The sequence below is a fragment of the Eptatretus burgeri genome, chromosome 9, assembly GCF_056783735.1.
Source record: "Eptatretus burgeri isolate ZD-2024b chromosome 9, Ebu_testis_v1, whole genome shotgun sequence".
NCBI classification, from domain to species: domain Eukaryota; kingdom Metazoa; phylum Chordata; class Myxini; order Myxiniformes; family Myxinidae; genus Eptatretus; species Eptatretus burgeri.
The window spans coordinates 25,272,412-25,295,756 of record NC_140969.1 but is presented as its reverse complement, the minus strand read 5'-3'; the positions used below and the strand labels follow the sequence as shown (position 1 = coordinate 25,295,756).

Here is a 23,345-nt window from a genome sequence, read left to right as displayed (position 1 = left end):
CCCTCAAAGCTTCCCCTCACCCCATCCTCTAAAGGCGTACCTCTCGTCCTGACCCCTCTCAGCTTCACACCCTCGTCCCACACCCTTGATCTTCCTCACCAGTACTGCAACCTCCCAGTTCACCCCCCCCCATCCATATCACCACCCTCCCTGCCTCCCCCCAACATTTTGCAACATCCCAGCATCCCTCCCCCTCCACATCCTGCACCCTTTCAATGCCTCCTCCCCTGTCCCTAACTGTATGGACCTCAAACATCTGAGGCCTCCACTTAAATCTGACAGATCTCTCAATCCGGGCTGCTGCCGATAAAACGTAAATCATCTGTTAAACAGAATCCTTCCTCACATAAGACATCCCTGACTCCTTAGTGGCTCTTCTTGGCCATTGTCTCCGGCGATTTGAAAGTCCTGAATCCCGCCCTGGTGGCAGAGTTGCACTTCACATTAAGAACTCAATTTTTCAGTCCGTGTAATGATCTTGCACCTCCACTCCCACCGCTTGTTTGTCTGTGTGTTGTACCATCCTCCAAACAGTGAGGACTCCATCTGCACTTGAATCTGCAGCTCTCTCTCCCTCTCTCTGACAACATGGACCAACTTTGAACCACTCATCCTAAACTCTCTCTTTCACATAAGTGTTGATTTCAATTGTCATCATGCAAATTGGCTGGTTGTTGGTACCCATCCCACCAGCTGTGGCACTTCAACAAAGGTCTTAAATGTGACTCCATGGGACTGACTCAATCTGTGAACATTGACCCGGATTTTTCCCAATGATGAATCCTCCTTTCTGGACTTGGTGATGACAAACTTTCCCCCAAATGTCTTCTGCTCTTCCTCTGCTCCAATTAGTTCATCTGGTCATGTGCTTATAAGAGTCAACATCTCTCTGGCTATTCTCAGAGAGCTGCCTCGGCACTGGTGAGTCTGGCAGTTCACTCAGCAGATCGGCAGGGACTGCAAGCAGCCATCGCACTTCAGGACTGGTCCCCTATATTTACCACCCCACTTCAGGATGCTCCCCTTCCATCCCATCCTTTACCTTACTTCAAATGGCACCCCAGCCGACTCTGCTCACGAGAAGGCCGAATGTCTCAATTTGCACAGATCAATCCTGCATAAGATCTGTGCATAATCCAAATATTGTGTCCCCAACCACTCCCTTTCTCTCTCCATACCCAACATTCCCAGTCACACCAAACTGCTCCTGGACTTTGTGTCTGTTGCACTGAGAATGTGAAGTTTCTAGCAACCCTCAAATCTGATTCTGCAACTGGACCAGACAGCATCAGCTCACTTGTCATAGAACCTGCTCTGCTGCTCTTGCACACACTCTCTCTGATCTTTTCACCCTCTGATTTACCTTAGGCTATCTTCTGTCCGCTTTGAAATCAATCAACATTACTGCATAACATAACTAGAGGGGGAGCACTCGGGAGAGTGCAAAACCTCTGCCGCCAATACTGCTGGGTCACTCAAGTGAACCTTATATATTATTCATTAAATATATCAACAGTGCTGAGAGTTATAGTTCTTTTCTCCAACATTTTTTTTTTTGGGGGGGGGGGTTGGAAATCAGTTAAAACATGTAAAAATGCAAAAAAAAAAATCGAAATTTGGTTGAAAAAAAAGTTGAAAAATTTTTTTTTTCTCGAACAATTTTTTTGGGGGGGGGGGTTGGAAATCACATAAAACATGTAGAAATGCAAAAAAAATCTTTTTTTGGGGGGGGTAACAATTTTGGGGGGGGTTGGAAATCACTTAAAACATGTAAAAATGCAAAAAAAAAAAAAATTCTCAAACTATTTTTTTTGGGGGGGGTTGGAAATCACAAAATATGTAGAAATGCAAAAAAACATTTTTTGGGGGGGTGGGGGGGGGACCAAGTCCAAAATTTAATGGCAAGATCCTTGGACCATACTTAACCCCCCACCAAGTTTGGTCAAAATCCGTCGAGGAGTTTTTCCGTAATACTGTTCACAAACAAACAAACAAATAAATAATAAACCAATGTCACCCGCAGGGTGACCCGTATCTTGCCAACAGGTGACCACGTGTGACTTCTTTAAGGTCACACTGAGGTGCATAGAGCTGCTATCCACCAAGAGCGACTCCTTGAGGAATATCTGCCTACGAGAGATTCCGATGAGAATCGTTCTACAGAGTAACCATGAAAAATATGCTTTTGCCTCATAACGTCACCAAATGACGTCATAATGTCTCAAGCTTGACATATCCAGAAAGCACTCATCGAGGTGTTCAATTTGAGGTACGACACGATATGGTTCCTAAAACTTGAAAATTTGACCTTGGGGTCAAATATGTTTGACCTCAGGCGCTAACCATGAAGGTCAAGGCCAATCGCCACCAAAAATTAATCAGCTGAGCGCCAGACCATGAACTATATTCCCATGAAGTTTGAAGACAATCCGATCAAAATTACTCAAAAAATAAGGGTTTCGTCGACTCCCCTGATTTGCGCCAAAGTGACCTTGACCTTTGACCTTGACCTTCAAAATTTTGTGCACTGAAAGGGACCTCTATAGGCCTCTGATATGCGAAGTTACAAAAATTTCCGATGATAACTGTGCTCTGCAGAATTTTTTATACGTGATTACAGACAAACAAACAAAAAAAAAACATACAAGCTGACTAACATATCTTGCAAAAACTTCGTTTTGGCAAGATAACAAACAGAAAGGGGTGAAAACAGTAACCTCCATCCATCTTCGAAGATGGCGGAGGTTAAAAATGTGTAAAACCAGTTCCCCTTCACTGAAGACCTATAGCTTACTTCCAATCATCGGAAAGGACATGCAATCCATCATTGCAGTTGACATAAAATAATTCCTTTTTTTCCAAGTCTCTTCTCAGATCACCAATTTGGATTTAGACCAGGTCACTCGACCATGGAAATGCTGCTCCTACGGTCCCAACAATGGATGTTGGTACCTCTCGCAATGTCAGACATGAGATCAGGGCCATCTCTCTCGTCATATATTGAGCTTTGGATCCAGACTGGCACATCACCTTGCTCTCCAAACTATATGCTAATGGCATCCAAGATGAACTCCAAGAATGGCTTACTGACTTCCTCTACTATTAGCCGACGGAATTGTGTGGCTCTCAACGGAATCCTTTCAATCTCCTCTCCCAGTCAGGGCTGGAGTGCCCCAAGGCAGTGTTCTGGGCCCAGTCCTTTTCCTAATGTTCATCAACGATCTCTCTGACTCTGGAAAATCCTATTTATCTATTTGCTGATGAGTCCACCCTCTGTCATGATATCTCTCATCGTTCAGATAGGCAGTCAACAGCCTCTTCCCTCTCTTCAGACCTTGATAGAATCACAAGCTGGTCAAACACTTGGAATATCTCTTTCAATTCTGAGAAATCTCCATCTCTATTTCTGAAAGGACTTTCTGGCAAACCCTCTTATCTACATTCTTAACAATCCCCTTGAAGAGGTTCAGTCACTCAAACTCAAACTCTTGGGTCTCACTACCAGCAATGACCTTTCTTGGATAAACTACATTTCAAAGTTGGTCTCCAAAGCCAGCCGACAACTGGGCATCCTTCGTCGTACAAACTCCTTCCTTGGCACACCTGAATTCCTATCCACCTCCAAGGCTTTCATCCACAGCTTGGAGTGTTACTCTCATCTCTGGGCTCACACCCCTGCCTCACATCTTTGGCGGCTTGATGCCAAATAAACCCATACCTTCAAGGTCGTTTAAATCTCCAGCGATAAAGCTGAGTATAATGGCCTTTCACTTTGCCATCACAGACAAGTTGGTGGTCTGTCTTCAACTGCCTCCTTCCTGGTCTTGAACCCTCTGCTCTTTCCATGCTTTGCCTCCTCCATCTAACCCCCCACCCTGGCAGAGGGCATGTCCCCTTTGGTGAAGCTCATAAAATCCAATCACTGCTCACCTGCAATCATTTGTTCCTCTTTTTCCCCACCTGTGGAAACAACTTTCACATTCACTACAATCTCATTCTTCTATCAAATGTCTTCAAGACAGATGTTCACCACCATCTCAGATAATCCCCCAACCAAAGCCATGATCTTTTCTACCCCCGTTAACTCCCCTTACACTCTCTCTCAAACCCACTTCTTTGCAAATTACTATTTTTTCCTTCCTTAGAGTTTGCTTCTGTATGCATCATGTCCATCATGTGCGTCGTTTCTCCCGACATCCCTTATTCGTCCGTCTCTCACTATTTTGTCCGTCAACCCTGCTGTTGGCATTTCCCCTCCTCCCTTTCTACTGTTGCTTTTATTCTCTTGCATCCTGATTCATTATATGATCTTGCTCTGCCATGAGCCTCGACTTTGTATCCAAAGAAAATTGGACAGCAACTTGTAATTTAGCTTCAACGTACGCTATTTCCTGCACAGTACACAACACATATTCCTCAACAAAATCCCTTTTGCCTCGATATCATACCACCACGATTTCAAACGCCGAATGAACGAGGAATCTCAATCGTCAAATAAACTGGCAACAGCTGCAAGAAACTTTTGCAATAAACCAAGCAGATCAACAGCTTCAAAAATCCATACTGGGATTATTTTTCTGACCTTGCTGAGATCAATGCTCCAACACCCATTCCAGGCAATGTTAGGATTATATTTAATTACAACTATAGAGGAATGTGGGAATGTGGCATGCACAAGATAATAAGGGAAAGTTTAAAAGCCATTAAAGCAACAAAATACCGAACCACAAGTGAGAGGAAATCACTGGGCCACATATGTTGCAAAACTTGGCCTGGCTCCCTGGTTCGTTGAGTGATTGACAAGATTGCAATTGCTGGCAGTTTCCTCACATTTGAGATGTCTCATGTGGGTTTGACTCATGAGGGCAAGCGATGCAACCACAAGTAACAGTCTCGTGTTCTGCAAGGTCGAGTGGAGCATTGAAGGGAAACATTCAGCAGAATAGTTGGTCTGCAGTTGCGACAAATGCTGTATAACATTGCAATGTTTGGCCCTTTATCAACTATACTACAACATATTTAATGGCCCCAATTATTCCTACCTCTTTGTGGGGGTCGGCTGTGGAATAGTTTTGGCCAAATGTTTCAAAGACCGAATGGCCAAGCCTCACAACTGTCTGAAGGTGATTTGGGCAGGAATTAATCATTTGGCCAAGATGCCTGTAATTGCACACCAAAATCTTCATGAAAGACACAATGGAATATTTAGCATCTACCAACGACCAGTGCTGGCTGACGGGACCTCCAGCTTCACATCGCATATGGTGATGGCACACATAGTGATGCCGCATCATGCCGCATTGCCATTCCCTCCCCTTGCGCCGCCTTCTCATTCCCTCCTCTAGCGCCACCTTCCCATTCCCTCCCCTCGTACCGTCTTCCCATTCCCTCCCCTCACGCGGTTTCCCATCTGTTGCACTGCCTCTCTTCCCCCCCCCCCACCTTCCCATTCCCTCCTCTTCCACCACCTTCCCATTCCCTCTCCTCATGCAGTTTCCCCTTCTCTTGTGCTGCCTCCCTCCCCCAGGTGCTACCTCCACGCTGCCAAACCCCCCCACTCGTGCTGCCCTCCCCCTCCCACACTGCCTCCTCCCCCATACGTGCTGCCTCCCCCACCCACTCATGCTGCCTTACTCCCCCCCAACCTTGCACAGCCTTCCCCCCTCACCCCCCACCTCATGCTGCCTTCCCTTCCCTTCTCCCACTCTGTCCTCCTCCCAACCCCCCTCCTCCACCATACAACTCTCCAGAGGTCAAGGAGAGGAAAGAGTGTCAAAGAATGTGCCAATTGCCCAAATGAAAGCTTTTTAATTTTTTTTTTTTTTTTAAGCAGTTGGAACTGCTGCTCAGATAATTTCAGTTTTTATAAAGCAATGAATTGCTAGATCATGGCAGGATAGTCGACAAGTAAACATTCTCGCTTTAAGCTGTCTCACCTGGGTTCATATCCCGACTCAGCTATAAAATGTCATCCCGGTGTTTCACGGGTACGGTGATTCATCAATGTGTGTGTGCCATCCCTCGGAAGGACATTCAGCTGGGCGTCACATCTGCCAGAATCTCGCCCTCCTCCTCTCCATCCCTTCACTCTCCCCTCCCCTCACTCCCCCTCTCACCCTTCGGCTTCTCTCACCCCTATCTCACCCTTCTGCCTCTCTCACCCCTATCCCACCACTATCCCTCTCTCCCACCCCTATCCCTCTCTCTCCCACCTTTCTGCCTCTCTCACCCCTATCCCCCTATCCCACCGCTATTCCTCTCTCCCACCCCTATCCCTCTCTCTCCCACCCCATCCCTCTCTCTCCCATCCCATCCCTCTCTCTCCCATCCCATCCCTCTCTCTCCCACCCCATCCCTCTCTCTCCCACCCCATCCCTCTCTCTCCCACCCCATCCCTCTCTCTCCCACCCCATCCCTCTCTCAGTCTCTCTCCCACCCCTCTCCCTCTCCAGCTTCACTCCGTCCTCTCTCCCTCTCTTCATCCCCCCTCCTCTATGCTTCCCCTCCCTCCTCTCTCTCTCCCCACCCCCACTTATATTCCTGTCAGCGAAGTGATGGGTTGTATTTGCTTGTGAATAAATAAATCCCTGAAGAGGCTTGGATGAAAGAACAGGATTGGTCAACGGAGAGGGGCTGATTCAAGAGAGGAGCTAAAATAAATAATTATTTAAATATGACTGATGAGAAGAGAAAGATTTATGGTGTAAGGGGTATGGAGGGGAAGGGTAGGACAGAAGAGAGTATCAGGAAAAGGTGAGTGACGATGTGGAAGTAAATGAAAAGGCCCTTTCAGTGAACAATGGTTGGTCAGGCAAAAAAACCTCATCAAGGTTCTGGACTCGAACAATCTATGGTAAGAAGTGAAAGTGATGTAATCTCCACATTAAATGAATGTGTACTCCTTTGCACATGAAGGTGTGTCGTGCCGTGAGGATTTTAATGGTAATGAGGAGCGCCAGTGACGAGCTCATTCAGGCCCAATTGATCACCATTGTGAGGTCACAATATCATTAACAGTTTGACCATCTCAGTGTCGAGTACAGTTAGTAAATATGTAAATGAGGGGGAGGGTTAGTAAATGTCCAAATGTAGAGTAGACTTGGTACACAGAGTGTAGAGTTAGTAAGTATGAAAGTTTAGAGTAGAATTAGTAAGTATGGAAGTGTGGAGTAGAATTAGTTTGTGTGGAAGTGTGGAGTTGGGTGAGTAAGTGTGGAAGTGTGGAGTAGAGTTAGTAAGTATTGAAGTGTGGAGTAGAGTGAGTAAGTATTGAAGTGTGGAGTAGAGTGAGTAAGTATTGAAGTGTGATGTAGAGTTAGTAAGTGTAGAGTAGAGTTAGTAAGTATGGAAGTGTGGAGTAGAGTTAGTATGTGTGGAAGTGTGGAGTAGGGTTAGTAAGTGTGGAAGTGTGGAGTAGGGTTAGTCAGTGTGGAGTAGAGTTAGTAAGTATGGAAGTGTAATGTAGAGTTAATAAGTGTGGAAGTGTGGAATAGAGTTAATAAGTATGGAAGTGTAAAGTAGACTTAGTAAGTATTGAAGTGTAATGTAGAGTTAGGAGGTATTGAAGTGTAGAAAAGAGTAAGTAAGCATTGAAGTTTAGTGTTGGGTTAGCATTGAGGTGTTGAGTAGAATAGAGTTAATAAGTGTTGAAGTATGGAGTAGAGTTCGTAAATATTGAAGTATGGAGTAGAGTTAGGAAGTATTGAAGTGTAGAAAAGAGTCAGTAAGCATTGAAGTTTAGTGTTGGGTTAGCATTGAGGTGTTGAGTAAAGTAGAGTTAATAAGTGTTGAAGTATGGAGTAGAGTTCGTAAGTATTGAAGTATGGAGTAGAGTTCGTAAGTATTGAAGTATGGAGTAGAGTTCGTAAGTATTGAAGTATGGAGTAGAGCTAGTAAATGTCCATGTGTAAAGTAGAGCTAGTAAATGTCCAAGTGTAGAGTTCATAAATGTCCAAGTGCAAAGTAGAGTTAGTAAATGGAATTTTGAAATGTTGATTAGTAAATGTAAATATGGAAATATAAATATGGAATTTTGTAAATGTCCAAATGTAGAGTCGGCTTTGTAGAAAAATACATTTCCTTACTATCTGTATAGTGGAACTCAGAAGCATGGAAGTGTGGAAGTGTGGACTAGAGTTAGTAAGTATTGAAGTGTGGAGTAGAGTTAGTAAGTATTGAAGTGTGGAGTGGAGTTAGTAAGTATTGAAGTGTGGAGTAGAGTTAGTAAGTATTGAAGTGTGGAGTAGAGTTAGTCAGTATTGAAGTGTGGAGTGGAGTTAGTAAGTATTGAAGTGTGGAGTAGAGTTAGTAAGTATTGAAGTGTGGAGTAGAGTTAGTAAGTATTGAAGTGTGATGTAGAGTTAGTAAGTGTAGAGTAGAGTTAGTAAGTATGGAAGTGTAGAGTAGAATTAGTAAGTATTGAAGTGTGGAGTAGAGTTAGTAAGTATTGAAGTGTGGAGTAGAGTTAGTAAGTATTGAAGTGTGGAGTAGAGTTAGTAAGTATTGAAGTGTGGAGTAGAGTTAGTAAGTATTGAAGTGTGGAGTAGAGTTAGTAAGTATTGAAGTGTGGAGTAGAGTGAGTAAGTATTGAAGTGTGATGTAGAGTTAGTAAGTGTAGAGTAGAGTTAGTAAGTATGGAAGTGTAGAGTAGAATTAGTAAGAATGGAAGTGTGGAGTAGAGTTAGTATGTGTGGAAGTGTGGAGTAGGGTTAGTAAGTGTGGAAGTGTGGAGTAGGGTTAGTCAGTGTGGAGTAGAGTTAGTAAGTATGGAAGTGTAATGTAGAGTTAATAAGTGTGGAAGTGTGGAATAGAGTTAATAAGTATGGAAGTGTAAAGTAGACTTAGTAAGTATTGAAGTGTAATGTAGAGTTAGGAGGTATTGAAGTGTAGAAAAGAGTAAGTAAGCATTGAAGTTTAGTGTTGGGTTAGCATTGAGGTGTTGAGTAGAATAGAGTTAATAAGTGTTGAAGTATGGAGTAGAGTTCGTAAATATTGAAGTATGGAGTAGAGTTAGGAAGTATTGAAGTGTAGAAAAGAGTCAGTAAGCATTGAAGTTTAGTGTTGGGTTAGCATTGAGGTGTTGAGTAAAGTAGAGTTAATAAGTGTTGAAGTATGGAGTAGAGTTCGTAAGTATTGAAGTATGGAGTAGAGTTCGTAAGTATTGAAGTATGGAGTAGAGTTCGTAAGTATTGAAGTATGGAGTAGAGCTAGTAAATGTCCATGTGTAAAGTAGAGCTAGTAAATGTCCAAGTGTAGAGTTCATAAATGTCCAAGTGCAAAGTAGAGTTAGTAAATGGAATTTTGAAATGTTGATTAGTAAATGTAAATATGGAAATATAAATATGGAATTTTGTAAATGTCCAAATGTAGAGTCGGCTTTGTAGAAAAATACATTTCCTTACTATCTGTATAGTGGAACTCAGAAGCATGGAAGTGTGGAAGTGTGGACTAGAGTTAGTAAGTATTGAAGTGTGGAGTAGAGTTAGTAAGTATTGAAGTGTGGAGTGGAGTTAGTAAGTATTGAAGTGTGGAGTAGAGTTAGTAAGTATTGAAGTGTGGAGTAGAGTTAGTCAGTATTGAAGTGTGGAGTGGAGTTAGTAAGTATTGAAGTGTGGAGTAGAGTTAGTAAGTATTGAAGTGTGGAGTGGAGTTAGTAAGTATTGAAGTGTGGAGTAGAGTTAGTAAGTATTGAAGTGTGGACTAGAGTTAGTAAGTATTGAAGTGTGGAGTAGAGTTAGTAAGTATTGAAGTGTGGAGTAGAGTTAGTAAGTATTGAAGTGTGGACTAGAGTTAGTAAGTATTGAAGTGTGGAGTGGAGTTAGTAAGTATTGAAGTGTGGAGTAGAGTTAGTAAGTATTGAAGTGTGGAGTAGAGTTAGTCAGTATTGAAGTGTGGAGTGGAGTTAGTAAGTATTGAAGTGTTGAGTAGAGTTAATAAGTATTGAAGTGTGATGTGGAGTTAGTAAGTGTGGAGTAGAGTTAGTGAGTATGGAAGTGTAATGTAGAGTTAATAAGTGTGGAAGTATGGAGTAGAGTTAATAAGTATGGAAGTGTAAAGTAGACTTAGTAAGTATTGAAGTGTAATGTAGAGTTAGGAAGTATTGAAGTGTAGAAAAGTTAGTAAGCATTGAAGTTTAGTGTTGGGTTAGCATTGAGGTGTTGAGTAGAGTAGAGTTAATAAGTGTTGAAGTATGGAGTAGAGTTTGGAAGAATTGAAGTATGAAGTAGAGTTTGGAAGCATTGAAGTATAAAGTAGAGCTAGTAAATGTCCATGTCTAAAGTAGAGCTAGTAAATGTCCAAGTGCAAAGTAGAGTTAGTAAATGGAATTTTGAAATGTTGATTAGTAAATGTAAATATGGAAATATAAATATGGAATTTTGTAAATGTCCAAGTGTTGAGTTGGCTTTGTGGAAAAATACATTTCCTTACTATCTGTATAGTGGACCTCAGAAGCATGGCAGTGTGGAAGTGTGGAGTAGAGTTAGTAAGTATGGAAGTGTAAAGTAGCATTTGTAAATTGTAAATGAATCTCGATGGCGAGGGAGTGAAGACTGGAATTGTTTGTTTGAACAGACGTGCTGCAGCTCGCTGTAGGAGCAGAATTCCAGGTAAAAGAGAAGAGATATTATTGGAAAGGAAACTTTAGTGGTTCAGGGAAGGAACTTTAACAATACGAAGACAGCACATGATTTATGCACGCCGCAAACGGGACGTGGGCAGGTCGATCAGATACCAGGCACAAAAAGGAATGTTCGAACAAACTCGCAACGTGCACACACGAAGGACCGACCTCACGAGACTTTACCAAATGCTCGAGTTAACAATTGCACGGAATAAGTGGTGTGATAACAACACCTGCTGTTTTACACACCTTATCCGCCCTTTGTAACCGAATGGCCAGGTAATCCCCATCATTACTTTACAGGTGTCAATTCGTTCCCTCTCGCTATTAAAACTTGAAGCAGAAAGACCGTGACACCTTCCCTACAACGAAAGCATAACAACAGGGGCGTTCAAAAAGTTCCCGGACCGAGAACCTCAACATGGTACTTGAATCGCCGATTTTCTTTACACAAGTCCTCAATGTCTCGCCTCGATGCTGCCTCGTCTTGGTTCGAATCCCGAGGCAGATCAACCGTCAACCTGGTGTTTTGCGGTCAGGGCGAGACATCGATGCGTGTGCCGTCCATCGGATGGACTTTTTAAGCCGGGCGTCCTGTCTGCCGGCATTTGTTGGTGCACGTTAAAAAAAAAAATCCCACCGTATCCTTCGTGAATAGTCGGCGAGTTATCTCCAGCATCCTGAAATCAAGTCCGAATTCCTGCCTGGACGATGAAAAGCAAGTGGTCACACCAGGTTTACACCGCTCGCTATGTCAGTGTGGTTACTGCTTGGAGAGCAGCGCGTCATCACGATAAGCAAGTTCACCACCAGGTAGTTTGCACGCTTCATGGGAACAGCCTTCTTCAGGTACAAAGAACTATGACAACGACGACTACTATTACTACAACTACGAATCCTGACCATGCCAGAGCACCAGGTGTGTTTCCTTACTCAGGTAGCCGCTTCTTTAATCCCCAAGCAGCACGTGGAAAGAAATGTGTCCAACTACTTGGTGCATGGCAACTTTGAATCGAAGTTTGTGGTTCTTGGGACTTCTCGTTCACAGGTCGTTCTGATCAACACGTTGTTTAAACGCTCAAAGTGAGGAATAAAAACGCTTTCAGGCGATCAATGTCGAGGCGAACGCGGCTCCTGTCGCGCCATGTTTACCGACATGACATTTAAACCCGTCCCGCGCACACCTCGTGGCCGTGAAGAACCACACCGGGTTTGTGGTGACGTCGCGAGTTCCACACTCGAGTTTCTCACGGGGAACTTCACTCAAGAGTTTCGTAAGGCGACGTGGAAACGCCGCCCGAGTCCCGACGTCGGGCACGGCACACGGATCGGGCACGGCACACGGCTCGGGCACGGCACACGGCTCGCTAGAGGTGGAAACACGCGAGTCGGGCCGGACTCGGCGACGCTGCACTCACCTCGTCCCATTTGAGGAACTTGTTGCCCCTCTTCAGGGATTCGGGAACTCGGATCGATTCGAGCTGAAGGGAATGCACCCCGGGCTGAGCCCCTGCCATCGCCTGGCGAGCCGAGCCGAGCCCTCGACGCCTTTAAACAAGACGCAGAACGCGGGCGCCACGAGCGCGCGCAGCTCCGTGAGGAGAAAAAGTTCTTTTAGCCCATGCGGGCCGCTTCGATTATATATTTATTATTCCAGTAATAAAGCGCGGACGTACTCGAGCACGGAATGGAAGGCGCGCGTCACAGGACGCAGAGCACGCGCTCCGAATGAAGAAGAATAAAAAGAATAAAAAACCCGTCCGCACGGGAAGGCGCGCGCTCTTCCTCCCTCACCGACCCCCACCCTCACTCGGTATGCGCGCGCGATGATGACACGGCAATGCCCGCTTCCTCTTCCTCCTCTCATCCCCTCCTACTCTCCGCGAATTGTGCCCACGTTGCGATGCGAGACGACGACTTGGCTGCTTCCCGAGCTGTCCGGATGCACTCTGGCCTCAAGCTTTCCCTAATCGAAGCCATGGACGTCTCCCTCATAATCGATTCAAGTAATTCGCGCGTCTTGCGCATCATGCACCCTTTTTCGGAGCAGATTCACCCACGTCCACGTCTCCCAACACCCCCAACACCCCCACAATCGAGTCACCGTTTGGATAGTAATAAATAAATAAATTAAATAAACAAGTGCTAACTTCGACTTGCCGTGTTTATATTAAAGTGGAAGAGGAATGAAAATCGGAGCTCGCGGTGGAATCGCCACTCGCAGCACTCGTTTGGGAAAATACGGATCTCTCAGCAACACCACGGTCAACACGGGTAAACTACACGGTAAACGGCTCAACATGCGATATATTATATATCGGGTTAACACGGGTACACTACACGGTAAACGGGTCAACATGCTATATATCGGGTTAACACGGGTACACTACACGGTAAACGGGTCAACATTCTATATATAGGGTTAACACGGGTACACTACACGGTAAACAGGTCGACATGCTATATATCGGGTTAACACGGGTACACTACACGGTAAACGGGTCAACATGCTATATATCGGGTTAACACGGGTACACTACACGGTAAACGGGTCAACATTCTATATATAGGGTTAACACGGGTACACTACACGGTAAACAGGTCAACATGCTATATATCGGGTTAACACGGGTAAACTACATGGTAAACGGGTCAACACAACATGCTATATAAACTAAACTAAAGCGCACTTAGTAGTAAACTAAGGCACACCTGTTTATAAACTAAGAGACCTATAAACCCTTTATCATGCAAATTCACCCGTTTATAAATTAAAACGCACCTGTTTGTAAACTACTTCACTGTGCGGAAGCAGCTGTTTATAAAATACTTTACTGTGCAAACGCACCTGTTTATAAACGAAACCAATCAGCCAATACATTGGGGTCATGCTATTCTGTGCTACCCCAAAGTCCTGATCGTCGTCACAACGAATTATAGACTGAGGGTGTCATTCTCGGACTGGCAAGTTATCTCGAAGCTTGTGTGCTCACCCTTGAGCTGGTTAGTCTGTGTTCGATTCCCCACCAAACCACAAACTCGGGATGTTGTATCAAGCTGTGTAGTTACTCGGATGGAAGTTAAGCTGGGTGTCCCGTCTGCCAACACCAACTGGCTTGTTATCAGTACTGTAAGGCTAATGGAGGCGCTTCTGCACACATCAGATCGACAATGAAGACATTTACAAGACATCAACGTACTTTTCAATGAATCATGAGTAGACAATGGACAGACACATGGTAAACGGAATTTGAACCTACATTCCTGGCATCATGAACCAGCAGTTCAGTTGGGAGAAATAACATGTACACCCGAATTTTAAAAACCTTTTGACGTAGAGTAGGTGAATTATCTTCAGATCCCTGAAAAAAACTAGAGTTCAAAGAATGCATTACCCCACGCTATCTTGAAAAACAAGGACATGGGCAGTGTCGATAAGTGGCAAATTTGATTCATCCTAATGGCATAAAATGCCATAATATTTTGTCCAAGTACTGCTAAACTGACGAGTTTCTGAAAGTGCCAAAAGGCAATTTGTGTTCTACAGAGTTAAGGTATATAATTCAATTTAAATAAAAATAACGATTGTAAAAGTTGAATAAAACATAATTCCAGAAGATTATCACCATTGATGCAGTGCATTTTACACCAATTTATTTCACACGTTACATTAGTTCTTTGTGCCTGTTGTTTGTGTCCTTTATGACATCCTTAAAAACAGTAAGCGTCCTATTTGGAATAATTTTCAATTTAGTTTGACGACCAGATAGATATACAGAGTAAAAAAAAAAAATTAAACCACTCAAACTCTGCGCATGTGCGATCGGGCCAAATTCAGAGCTGAATTACTGCTAAAGTACAAGTTTGTTTTCCACTTAGTGTTCACAATATAACATTCAACTGAAATTAAGTTGTTCATCGATCATAAAATGATGTTTATAGACAGACAGACAGACAAACAGACAGACAGACTGACAAGCTGAAGTGAACCAATTGCTTAACTGCACTTTTCACATTGTGTGCATGGGGTCATTACAAATTGACCTCGGACAGTTACTGCATTCTCTGTTAATTGAGATGTTCCATTGGGCAGCCCTCAAAGAAGTCGACTTCCTGGAGCTCTTTGTTTGGGGCCATTCACCATGTCTTAAGCTTCTTAATATATCTGGCTGACAGAAGTCAGCTACCAATTGGCAATTCTCTTGCATGTCAAATCCCTCTGTGGGATTTCCCAGTTAATCACAACACCTATATTCATATATGGAATACGCCTTTTCTCTGTGGACTATGTCATCTGTCTGCTTCCTTCCTGGATGTCCTTCTGTTGTTGAGACTGAGATGTCAGCGTTAAGAATTGCCTACCAGGAAGTTGTGGGGCAGAAGACTTGCTACTTGGTCATAGCAGGTTGCCTTCCAATATTATATCAGTTCCACCAAAGGTCGGCTCAACCTCACCTGTCCTAAGTCCAGCCCCCACTTTTTTATCCTCAAGTATCGACGTTCGTTCATCTGTCCCACTTTCCCAGACCTGAAACAAGTTCATGAGTATAGTTTCAGATGAAATGAATATGCCCCTCCTGAAAAAAATTTTGGGGACAGTTTTCGCACCAAGTCCAAATGATTGGATAGTTTCCAGAAGTCCTCCAGTTTGGAAGCTTCCAGACTCTCTACTCATGGAGAAGTTTTTTCGTTTGTTTACAAGGATGATAAAACAATATTTCACTTTCTTGTTATCGCCGAAAGGTTCGTGAAGACGTGAAGTATGTTACCATATTTGTCTACGCTGAATCAACAGATGGAAACAAACACATAATGATATCTACATCCACTTAGTGATGGAGACTGAACGTGTAAAGGTAAGTTCTGGATTTTGTATCGCACTTGAGATGTTGCAACACATGGTTGATGAAATGATAATTTTAAAAGTGGCACTTAAGATGACAAATGCTGCTTGACCGCAGGCATTGCTTCCTATGGCTCAATGTTTGCAGGCCATCTTGAAAAGTACAAGAAGCCTAACAGTCTTTTACTCCTTTGCTCATTTTTCCAGGCCCTTCATTCCAATCTTAAGCCACTTGTTCACTGCTAAGATGAAGTTAACTAAATGATATGACATGATAATATGAACTATGATATAACCAGCATTGGTGGTGTAAAATGGTGAAAGCGTCCACTGAGTCTGGGCCAAGATCGGTCGTTCGACCCTGGCCGAGTCATACCAAAGACTAAAAATGGCACATGCTGCTTCCTTGCTTGACGCAGAGCATTAAAACAGGATAGAGTCAGGACAAAGAATCATAAGTTGGTAATAATTGCACAGGATTTGATGGGCCTACTGGCCTCCTCCTGCTTCACAGTTCCTTGTAAAGGTACACGTATGTATGTATATATATATATATATATATATATATATATATATATATATATATATATATATATATATATATATATATATATATATATTGTTGGGAATTCGCGCCCGCCGGCGTGCGAGCGGCCACGTAACTCGAATCGCGGCACGTCGCCCACCGGACGGACAATTCCGTCGTGACCCTCTCGGACTAACGCCGGGAACTAGTCACGGGTGGGCCTTTCGGCCTCACCACGATCGTGCCAATCGGCCCCCCGCGTGGGATATGGTTGTTCGCCAAATTCGACCTACCTAAGTACCCACACGGAGGGTAGACCGGGTGATCGCACCTCGCCGCAGGTCGACTTCGGACACGGGCCACTTTAAGCGACCCGTTCCGTACTATCGGGATAACCGAGTGGTGTTATCGTCAACCTCGACGGTTCCAATTAATTGTCGGGCGTATTTAGCCAACTCCCAACCCTTTACGTGAAGTAAGATGGAGATTCAATTAAAGAAAAGACGAAGTGAAACAGGAAAAACAGTTCAACATAAGGCACATTTATTCCGCGGCAAACGGAAAGCACACAAATACAATTACAACAATTATGCACCAAAAGCAAATGTAAAAGAAACACAACAATTATGCACCAAAAGAAACACAATGCAGAGATACTACCGACTACGCGAGCACACGGCAACACTTATACAGTTTTACTTTACAGACGGCGCCGACAACACATATACTCAAAATCAAAAGAAAAGGGCCACCCTCAACGACAAGGGGGCAGACGTGGTCTGTGGGCGTGAGACCGCGTAGAGCCTACCCGTCTTGTGATGAGCCGCAAAATGGCGGCGGTGCCCCGACTCCACGCTCCTTCGTGGGTTTCGTTGGCACTGCTTGAAATGGGGTGGGAACGGGGCCCCCCTTTTCGCACTATCTCAGCACGGGGGGGGGGGGAAACAGGGGGGGGGTTGTTGATGCTCTGGGGATAGAGGAAAGCTGGCTTGCTTGGGTCCCGCGACGAGCGACTCCACTGCGCCCTCGACCGCGTTCCCGGCTTCTCCTCTCTGCAGCTCCCCGACAGACTCCAAACCCTGACAGACCGACTCTCCTCCAGACCCGTCTTGACTGCTGCTGTCACACTTCGCCGCTGCCACAACGCGCCCGAGCCCGAAACAGAAACTCTCTACTCCAACTCGAGCCCGAAACAGAAACTCTTCTCCAACTCGAGCCCGAAACAGAAACTCTTCTCCAACTCGAGCCCGAAACAGAAACTCTTCTCTCGAGCCCGAAACAGAAACTCTCTCTACTCGAGCCCGAAACAGAAACTCTTACTCTCCAACTCGATTCGCCCCGCGCTCGGCGCTTTATAGTCAGCAGGAGAAACCATATGCAGATTTTCGGATCAGGATCGGCTCAGGGGCGGAGCCACGCTCGTCCATTGGACGGAGGAAAAGTGGGCGTGTATCATTCCTGATCCGACTTCCCCGGAAAGGCCGCTTTTTGCACCCGCTGCTCGGCGTGCGCCCTGTACGAGTCCAGGATCGGTGCCCACAAGCGGTGCGGGAATGGCGGCAGAAGGAGAAGAGGTGAAGGTGGTGGAGGGTTTATTGTGGTGGTCCCTGGCCACGGTGACGCTTGGAATGGTGGTGATGCGATGATTGCGAGAGCAAGTTGTGACGGTAAAGGTCGTGGCTGTTGGCGTTGTTGTTGTTGTGAAGCGGCGTTGCGGTTGGTGGTTGTTGTGTGATGGCGGTTGAGACGTGGTTGGTTCAAAATATAGAGAGAACAGAAAAACGGCTATCTTGAAGGGTCGCAGCCCGAATTAATCACATTTATTCCCTCTAAACAACGGGTTTGGGCTAACTACACATATACTTACAGAGAAATCTCACCTACGGGACCTGAATGGTGGTTTGCGAATTTCCTCAACCACAACAATATATATATATATATATATATATATATATATATATATATATATATATATATATATATATATATATATATATATATATAGTATATACTAAATTTGTACCTTGTGCTGCTTTTAGGAGCACTGACATTGCTCACTCCATGTAATAGTTCTCTGTACAACACCTTGTTTAGAAACCTATTGGATTGCAAACGAGGTGTCCTGACTGATGCTTTTGGGCCCTGATAAGGATAAACATTCGCAAACCGTGGAATTTTGCCTGGGCATTTTGCAGACATTAAAGAGCAGGGATGCAAGCAATGAGCTCTGAGGAAATCCATTCCAGTGGGCATGCCACGGACAAATCCTGACCACCCATCTCGACAAAGAAATGACAATTCAACAAAGCTGGGAGATGACTTGGACATACATCTCCATAATATTAATAATAATAATAATAATAATAATAATAATAATACTATTCCTTTCACACTGTAATAGGGCTGCCATGGCAGCTTCATTAGCAAGGAGTACATTCCTTGACCACTCCAACACAGGTGACCCCAAATGGTTATAACCCCAGTATACTGGTACTCATGTCACCAACCTCAGAAGGATGGTAGGGTGAGTCAACCCCACCTGGTGTTAATTCAACGGTAAAAAAACAGGGGCTCAAACTCACTCAAGTTCAGGATTCTGAGGTCCCAAGGCAGCCACCTTAACCACTAAGCCATTACTGGGCTTATAACTCTCAAGAGTGGTTCATAAATTAATCTTCATTCTTCATTCTTCATTCTTCATTCATACTCAATTAAATCTTGATACTTCTCAACATTCTTGCCAGTTTTAAATACTAGTACGTGCCAGTACATGCGCGTAAAAATATAAAAAAATATAAAAACCAATGTCACCCGCAGGGTGACCCGTATCTAGCCAAAAGGTGACCACGTGTGACTTTAAGGTCACACTGAGGTGAACAGAGCTGCTATCCACCAGGGGCGATTCCTTGAGGAATATCTGCCTACGAGAGATTCCGATGAGAATCGTTCTACAGAGTAACCATGAAAAATATGCGTTTGCCTCATAACGTCACCAAATGATGTCATAATGTCTCAAGCTTGACATATCTAGAAAGCACTCATCGAGGTGTTCAATTTGAGGTACGACACGATATGGTTCCTAAAACTTGAAAATTTGACCTTGGGGTCAAATATGTTTGACCTGAGGCGTTAACCATGAAGGTCAAGGCCAATCGCCACCAAAAATTAATCAGCTGAGCGCCAGACCATGAACTATATTCCCATGAAGTTTGAAGACGATCCGATCAAAATTACTCAAAAAATAAGGGTTTCGTCGACTCCCCTGATTTGCGACAAAGTGACCTTGACCTTCAAAATTTTATGCGCTGAAAGGGACCTTTATAGGCCTCTGATATGCGAAGTTACAAAAATTTCCAATGATAACTGTGCTCTGCAGAATTTTTTTATACGTAATTACAGACACAAAAAAATAAAAATAAAAACACAAGCTGACTTGCATATCTTGCAAAAACTTCGTTTTGGCAAAATAAAAATTTTCAAACCGCAAGCCAGAAACATCAACCACACAGGCCGTTCCTTCGCTCTCGTAAACGACGATTCGATTGGGGCATTGTGTTTATCTATAAATGCGCATAAGAAATCGAGAAATTATTAGAATACAGTAAGTCATCACGATCCGGAAGTAGTGCGTGCCCGTACGGAATGTTCACATCATTCCACGAATTATCACTAACATTGAAGTAACAACTGCTGTGATACTTACACACACATGGAGTTAATTAAAATCCAAATTAAAATCAAGTTTACCTCCCTGTCTTTTCTTGCCATGACATTCGCTGCCATTGACCATTGCCACTCCTCCGCCACGGTAACTAAGGCACCGATCGATCCCCATCGTAACCGGCACGGCCCGTGACGTCATAGTCGGTCGGCCGCGCACGGGCCTACACAGCAACGTGTCCTGTCATTGGTTTGGTAAATAAATGGCCATAACTTGGGAACCACTTGTCCGATTAATATCAAACCTTGAAAAGGCACAAACTCAGGTCCCCAGGAATATACCTGGCATGTTTCAATTAGATCGGACCAGTGGTTGTCGAGAAACAGCGGTCACAGACACACACACACACACACACACACACACACACACACACACACACACACACACATACACACACACACACACACAGCTGGAATTCTAGATAGAGGTGCATGATGATTCACAGGATCATTATCATCCAACGCATCAACACGAACAGTTATTTTTGCACGATTTTAAGCCATATTGGATGTATTAGCAGAGTTCCCGCCCGACGGGTGATCTTGTTCCAAGCATAATATGCAACATGCTCTTCTGACGCATACATTTATTTGGGCGGTATATAGGCTAAATAAATAAATAACCCGGGTTACGTATGTGAAGCAAAAACATACCAACTGATTATAATTCAAAACACCTCACTGTACTGGAAAGCGTGGGGACAGGAACACTGTACTGTAAATGGTGAAGACTTGTAATACCCCTCCCCCTCCCCCACCTGGAGGTGGCGATAGACGATACACATTTACATAGAGGATTAGCTCCTCTTACCTCCACCGCCCGCCCAAGACCACCAGCAAAGATCTTTTAAAACACCCATATACACTAATTGGGGTCATGCTGATCATATATATATATATATATATATATATATATATATATATATATATATATATATATATATATATATATATATATATATATATATATATATATATATATATATATATAAATAAAGTGTGGATGTAATTTGCCCAGAACTGTAGGAGGAGTAGCCTGACAAACAAACACAAAACACACACACACACAAGCACTGGTCCATGAATTATAGTCAGGATTTAGTTGAATTTGTAGCTTGTCCACAACTTGAATATCAAATCCAACTTAGTCATCAGTGAGCTGTCCTCACTTATTGGTGACAAGCAAGTACCGCCCCGTCACTTCGCTGAGGGGAAAACCAAGAGAGGTAGGGGGAGGGAGAAAGACAGGGGAGAGAAAGAGAGTGAGAGAGAGGTAAGAAATGGGGGAAAAAGAGGGGGAGGGGAGAAGAGATGGGAACGAGGAGGGGGTGAGGAATGGGGGAGTTAGGAATAGGGGCAGCTTGGAAGGGGGAGAGCGAGGAAGGGGAGGCGGGAGACTGACGCCTCCCAATACGTCGCTTTACATTTCTGGAGGGAGGGGGGAGAAAAAGAGAGGAGGGGAGGGAGGGGAGAGAAAGAGAAAGAGAGAGAGAAATGTGAGGGGGGAGTTAGCAAAGAGAATGTTACGTCTTGCTTTATGACAACACACACGCACACACACACACACACACACACACACACACACACACACACACACACACACACACACACACACACACACACACACACACACACACACACACACACACAGTATCTCACAAAAGTGAGTACACCCTTTACAAAAATGTACATATTTTGTTGTAACTTTTTACTTAGATGTATTATAAACACAAGGCCCAAAACATTTATTCTGTGGAAACGATGTGGCATACTGGGCATATCTGTGAAAGGAGGGGGGAGGAGGTAACAAAAGTGAGAATACCCTCTGTACTTTCTCACATTGAAGTGTTATTGTTTTCAGTATTTTGTATGTCCACCATTGTTTTTGAGCACAGCAGCTATTCTGCTCAGTATGGAGTTGACCAGTGTTCCACATGTCTTTCTGGGATGCTGTTCCACTCCTCTGCAATGACTTCTCGAAGTTGTGTGATGTTGGACACCTTTGTTCCCCAACCTTACATTTCAGGATGCCCCACATGTGTTCTATTGGGTTTAGATCAGGTGACATGCTTGGCCACTCCAACACATTGACCTTCGACTTCTTCAGAAAGGCAGTTGTCTGCTTGCACCGATGCTTCGGATCGTTATCGTTCTGAAATACAGCTCCTCCACCAAGTTTTCGCAGGGAGGGTAACATCTTCTCCTTCAGGATGTCACAGTACATCGTAGAATCCATCTTTCCCTCGATGAACTTGAGCTCTCCAGTACCGGCAGCAATCATGCATCCCCAAACCATGACACCACCACCACCATGCTTGACAGTAGGGATAACGCACTTGTCCTGGTACTGTTCCCCAGGTCGCCGCCAGACACGCTGCACTCCATCAGATCCAAACAAATTGATATTCGTTTCATCAGACCAGAGGACATGTTGCCAGTAGTCCAGGGGCTTGGATTGATGTGCTTCAGCAAACTGTTTGCGAGCTTTCTTGTGGCTCTGCTTCAGGAGAGGCTTACACCTTTGGACAACGCCCATGCAACCCGATACGATGGAGTGTGCATGGTTTGCGCACTAACAGACTGGCCAGAAGCTGCAGAAATCTCTTCAGCAATCTTGGCGGCACTTTGTCGTCTGTCTTGGAGGACTAGATTCTGAACTTGCTGAACAGTACGTGCAGTCATCTTTGCTGGTTTGCCCTGGCTAGCGCAACTCATTGTTGTACGCTTCTTGGAGAACCTCTGGATGACCTTGGCCACGGTGTTGGGGCTTATTTACAAAGAAGCACTGATCTTCTTGAATCCTTGGCCATCTTTATGTAGGGCAACGATTCGATCTTTGACATCTTTCGAGTGCTCTTTACCATGAGGAGCCAGGCTGCTTTCTCAATGGCGATTGGTACAGTATTTCCTTTGCAATTATTTCTTCAGCAAGCAGATAGATAATTATGGCATTGAGTTCACTTCTTCACTTTTAACATACCAGGGAGGTTGCAGCTCTATGGACATTGTGTGTATTGTTTGGTGCATATTTGTACCTTTAACACTCTTTGACTTAAATATGCAAAAAACGATGAAAATGGAAGCTGTTTTACCATGCTTGACTTACTTCTTGTGCAGACAATAGCAGGGGTGTGTACTCACTTTTGTTGCCTCCTCTTTCAGAAATACTCGTAATATGCCACATTGTTTTTATAGAATGGCAGTTTTGTGCCCGCATACGTATTGCAGAATGTCTACTCTGTCATCAACTCTAAGGTTTTGCTTCTAGCACAGCTGCTTAAAAAGTTACACTGAATTTTTTACATATTTGTGAGGGGTGTACTTACTTTTGTGAGGGACTGTATATTTGTAAACACACAATTATCTATACACAGGCACTTCCATATTTACATCAAAGATGTGTTCCTGGAAAACATCGTTAAAATCGAACTTCAAATTCCCATTTACTTTTAAACGTATTAAATGGGGAATGTGTTCCTGATAGAAAAATAATTGAGTGGAAATTTTTCAAAGATTAAATGAATAAAAATATTATTGCGGATTCGAACCCGCCGGCGTGCGAGCGGCCACGTAACTCGAATCGCGGCACGTCGCCCACCAGATGGACAATCCCGTCGTGACCCTCTCGGACTAAC

At 44.1% G+C, this 23,345-nt stretch overlaps 1 protein-coding gene across 2 annotated transcripts in view; it reads right to left on the bottom strand.

Annotated features, from left to right (window-relative positions):
* The window catches only part of LOC147019746 (1-phosphatidylinositol 4,5-bisphosphate phosphodiesterase beta-1-like), a 369,820-nt gene extending 357,395 nt beyond the window's left edge, over nucleotides 1-12,425 (bottom strand). The window contains exon 1 of one of the 2 annotated variants that reach the window (XM_085894415.1): nucleotides 12,040-12,425. In XM_085894415.1, coding sequence (XP_085750541.1) covers nucleotides 12,040-12,138 — 99 coding nt within the window. In that variant the 5' untranslated portion in view covers nucleotides 12,139-12,425. The remainder of the gene's footprint in view (nucleotides 1-12,039) is intronic. The other variant, XM_085894413.1, reaches the window with a different exon arrangement.
* Between the last annotated feature and the right edge of the window lie 10,920 nt (nucleotides 12,426-23,345).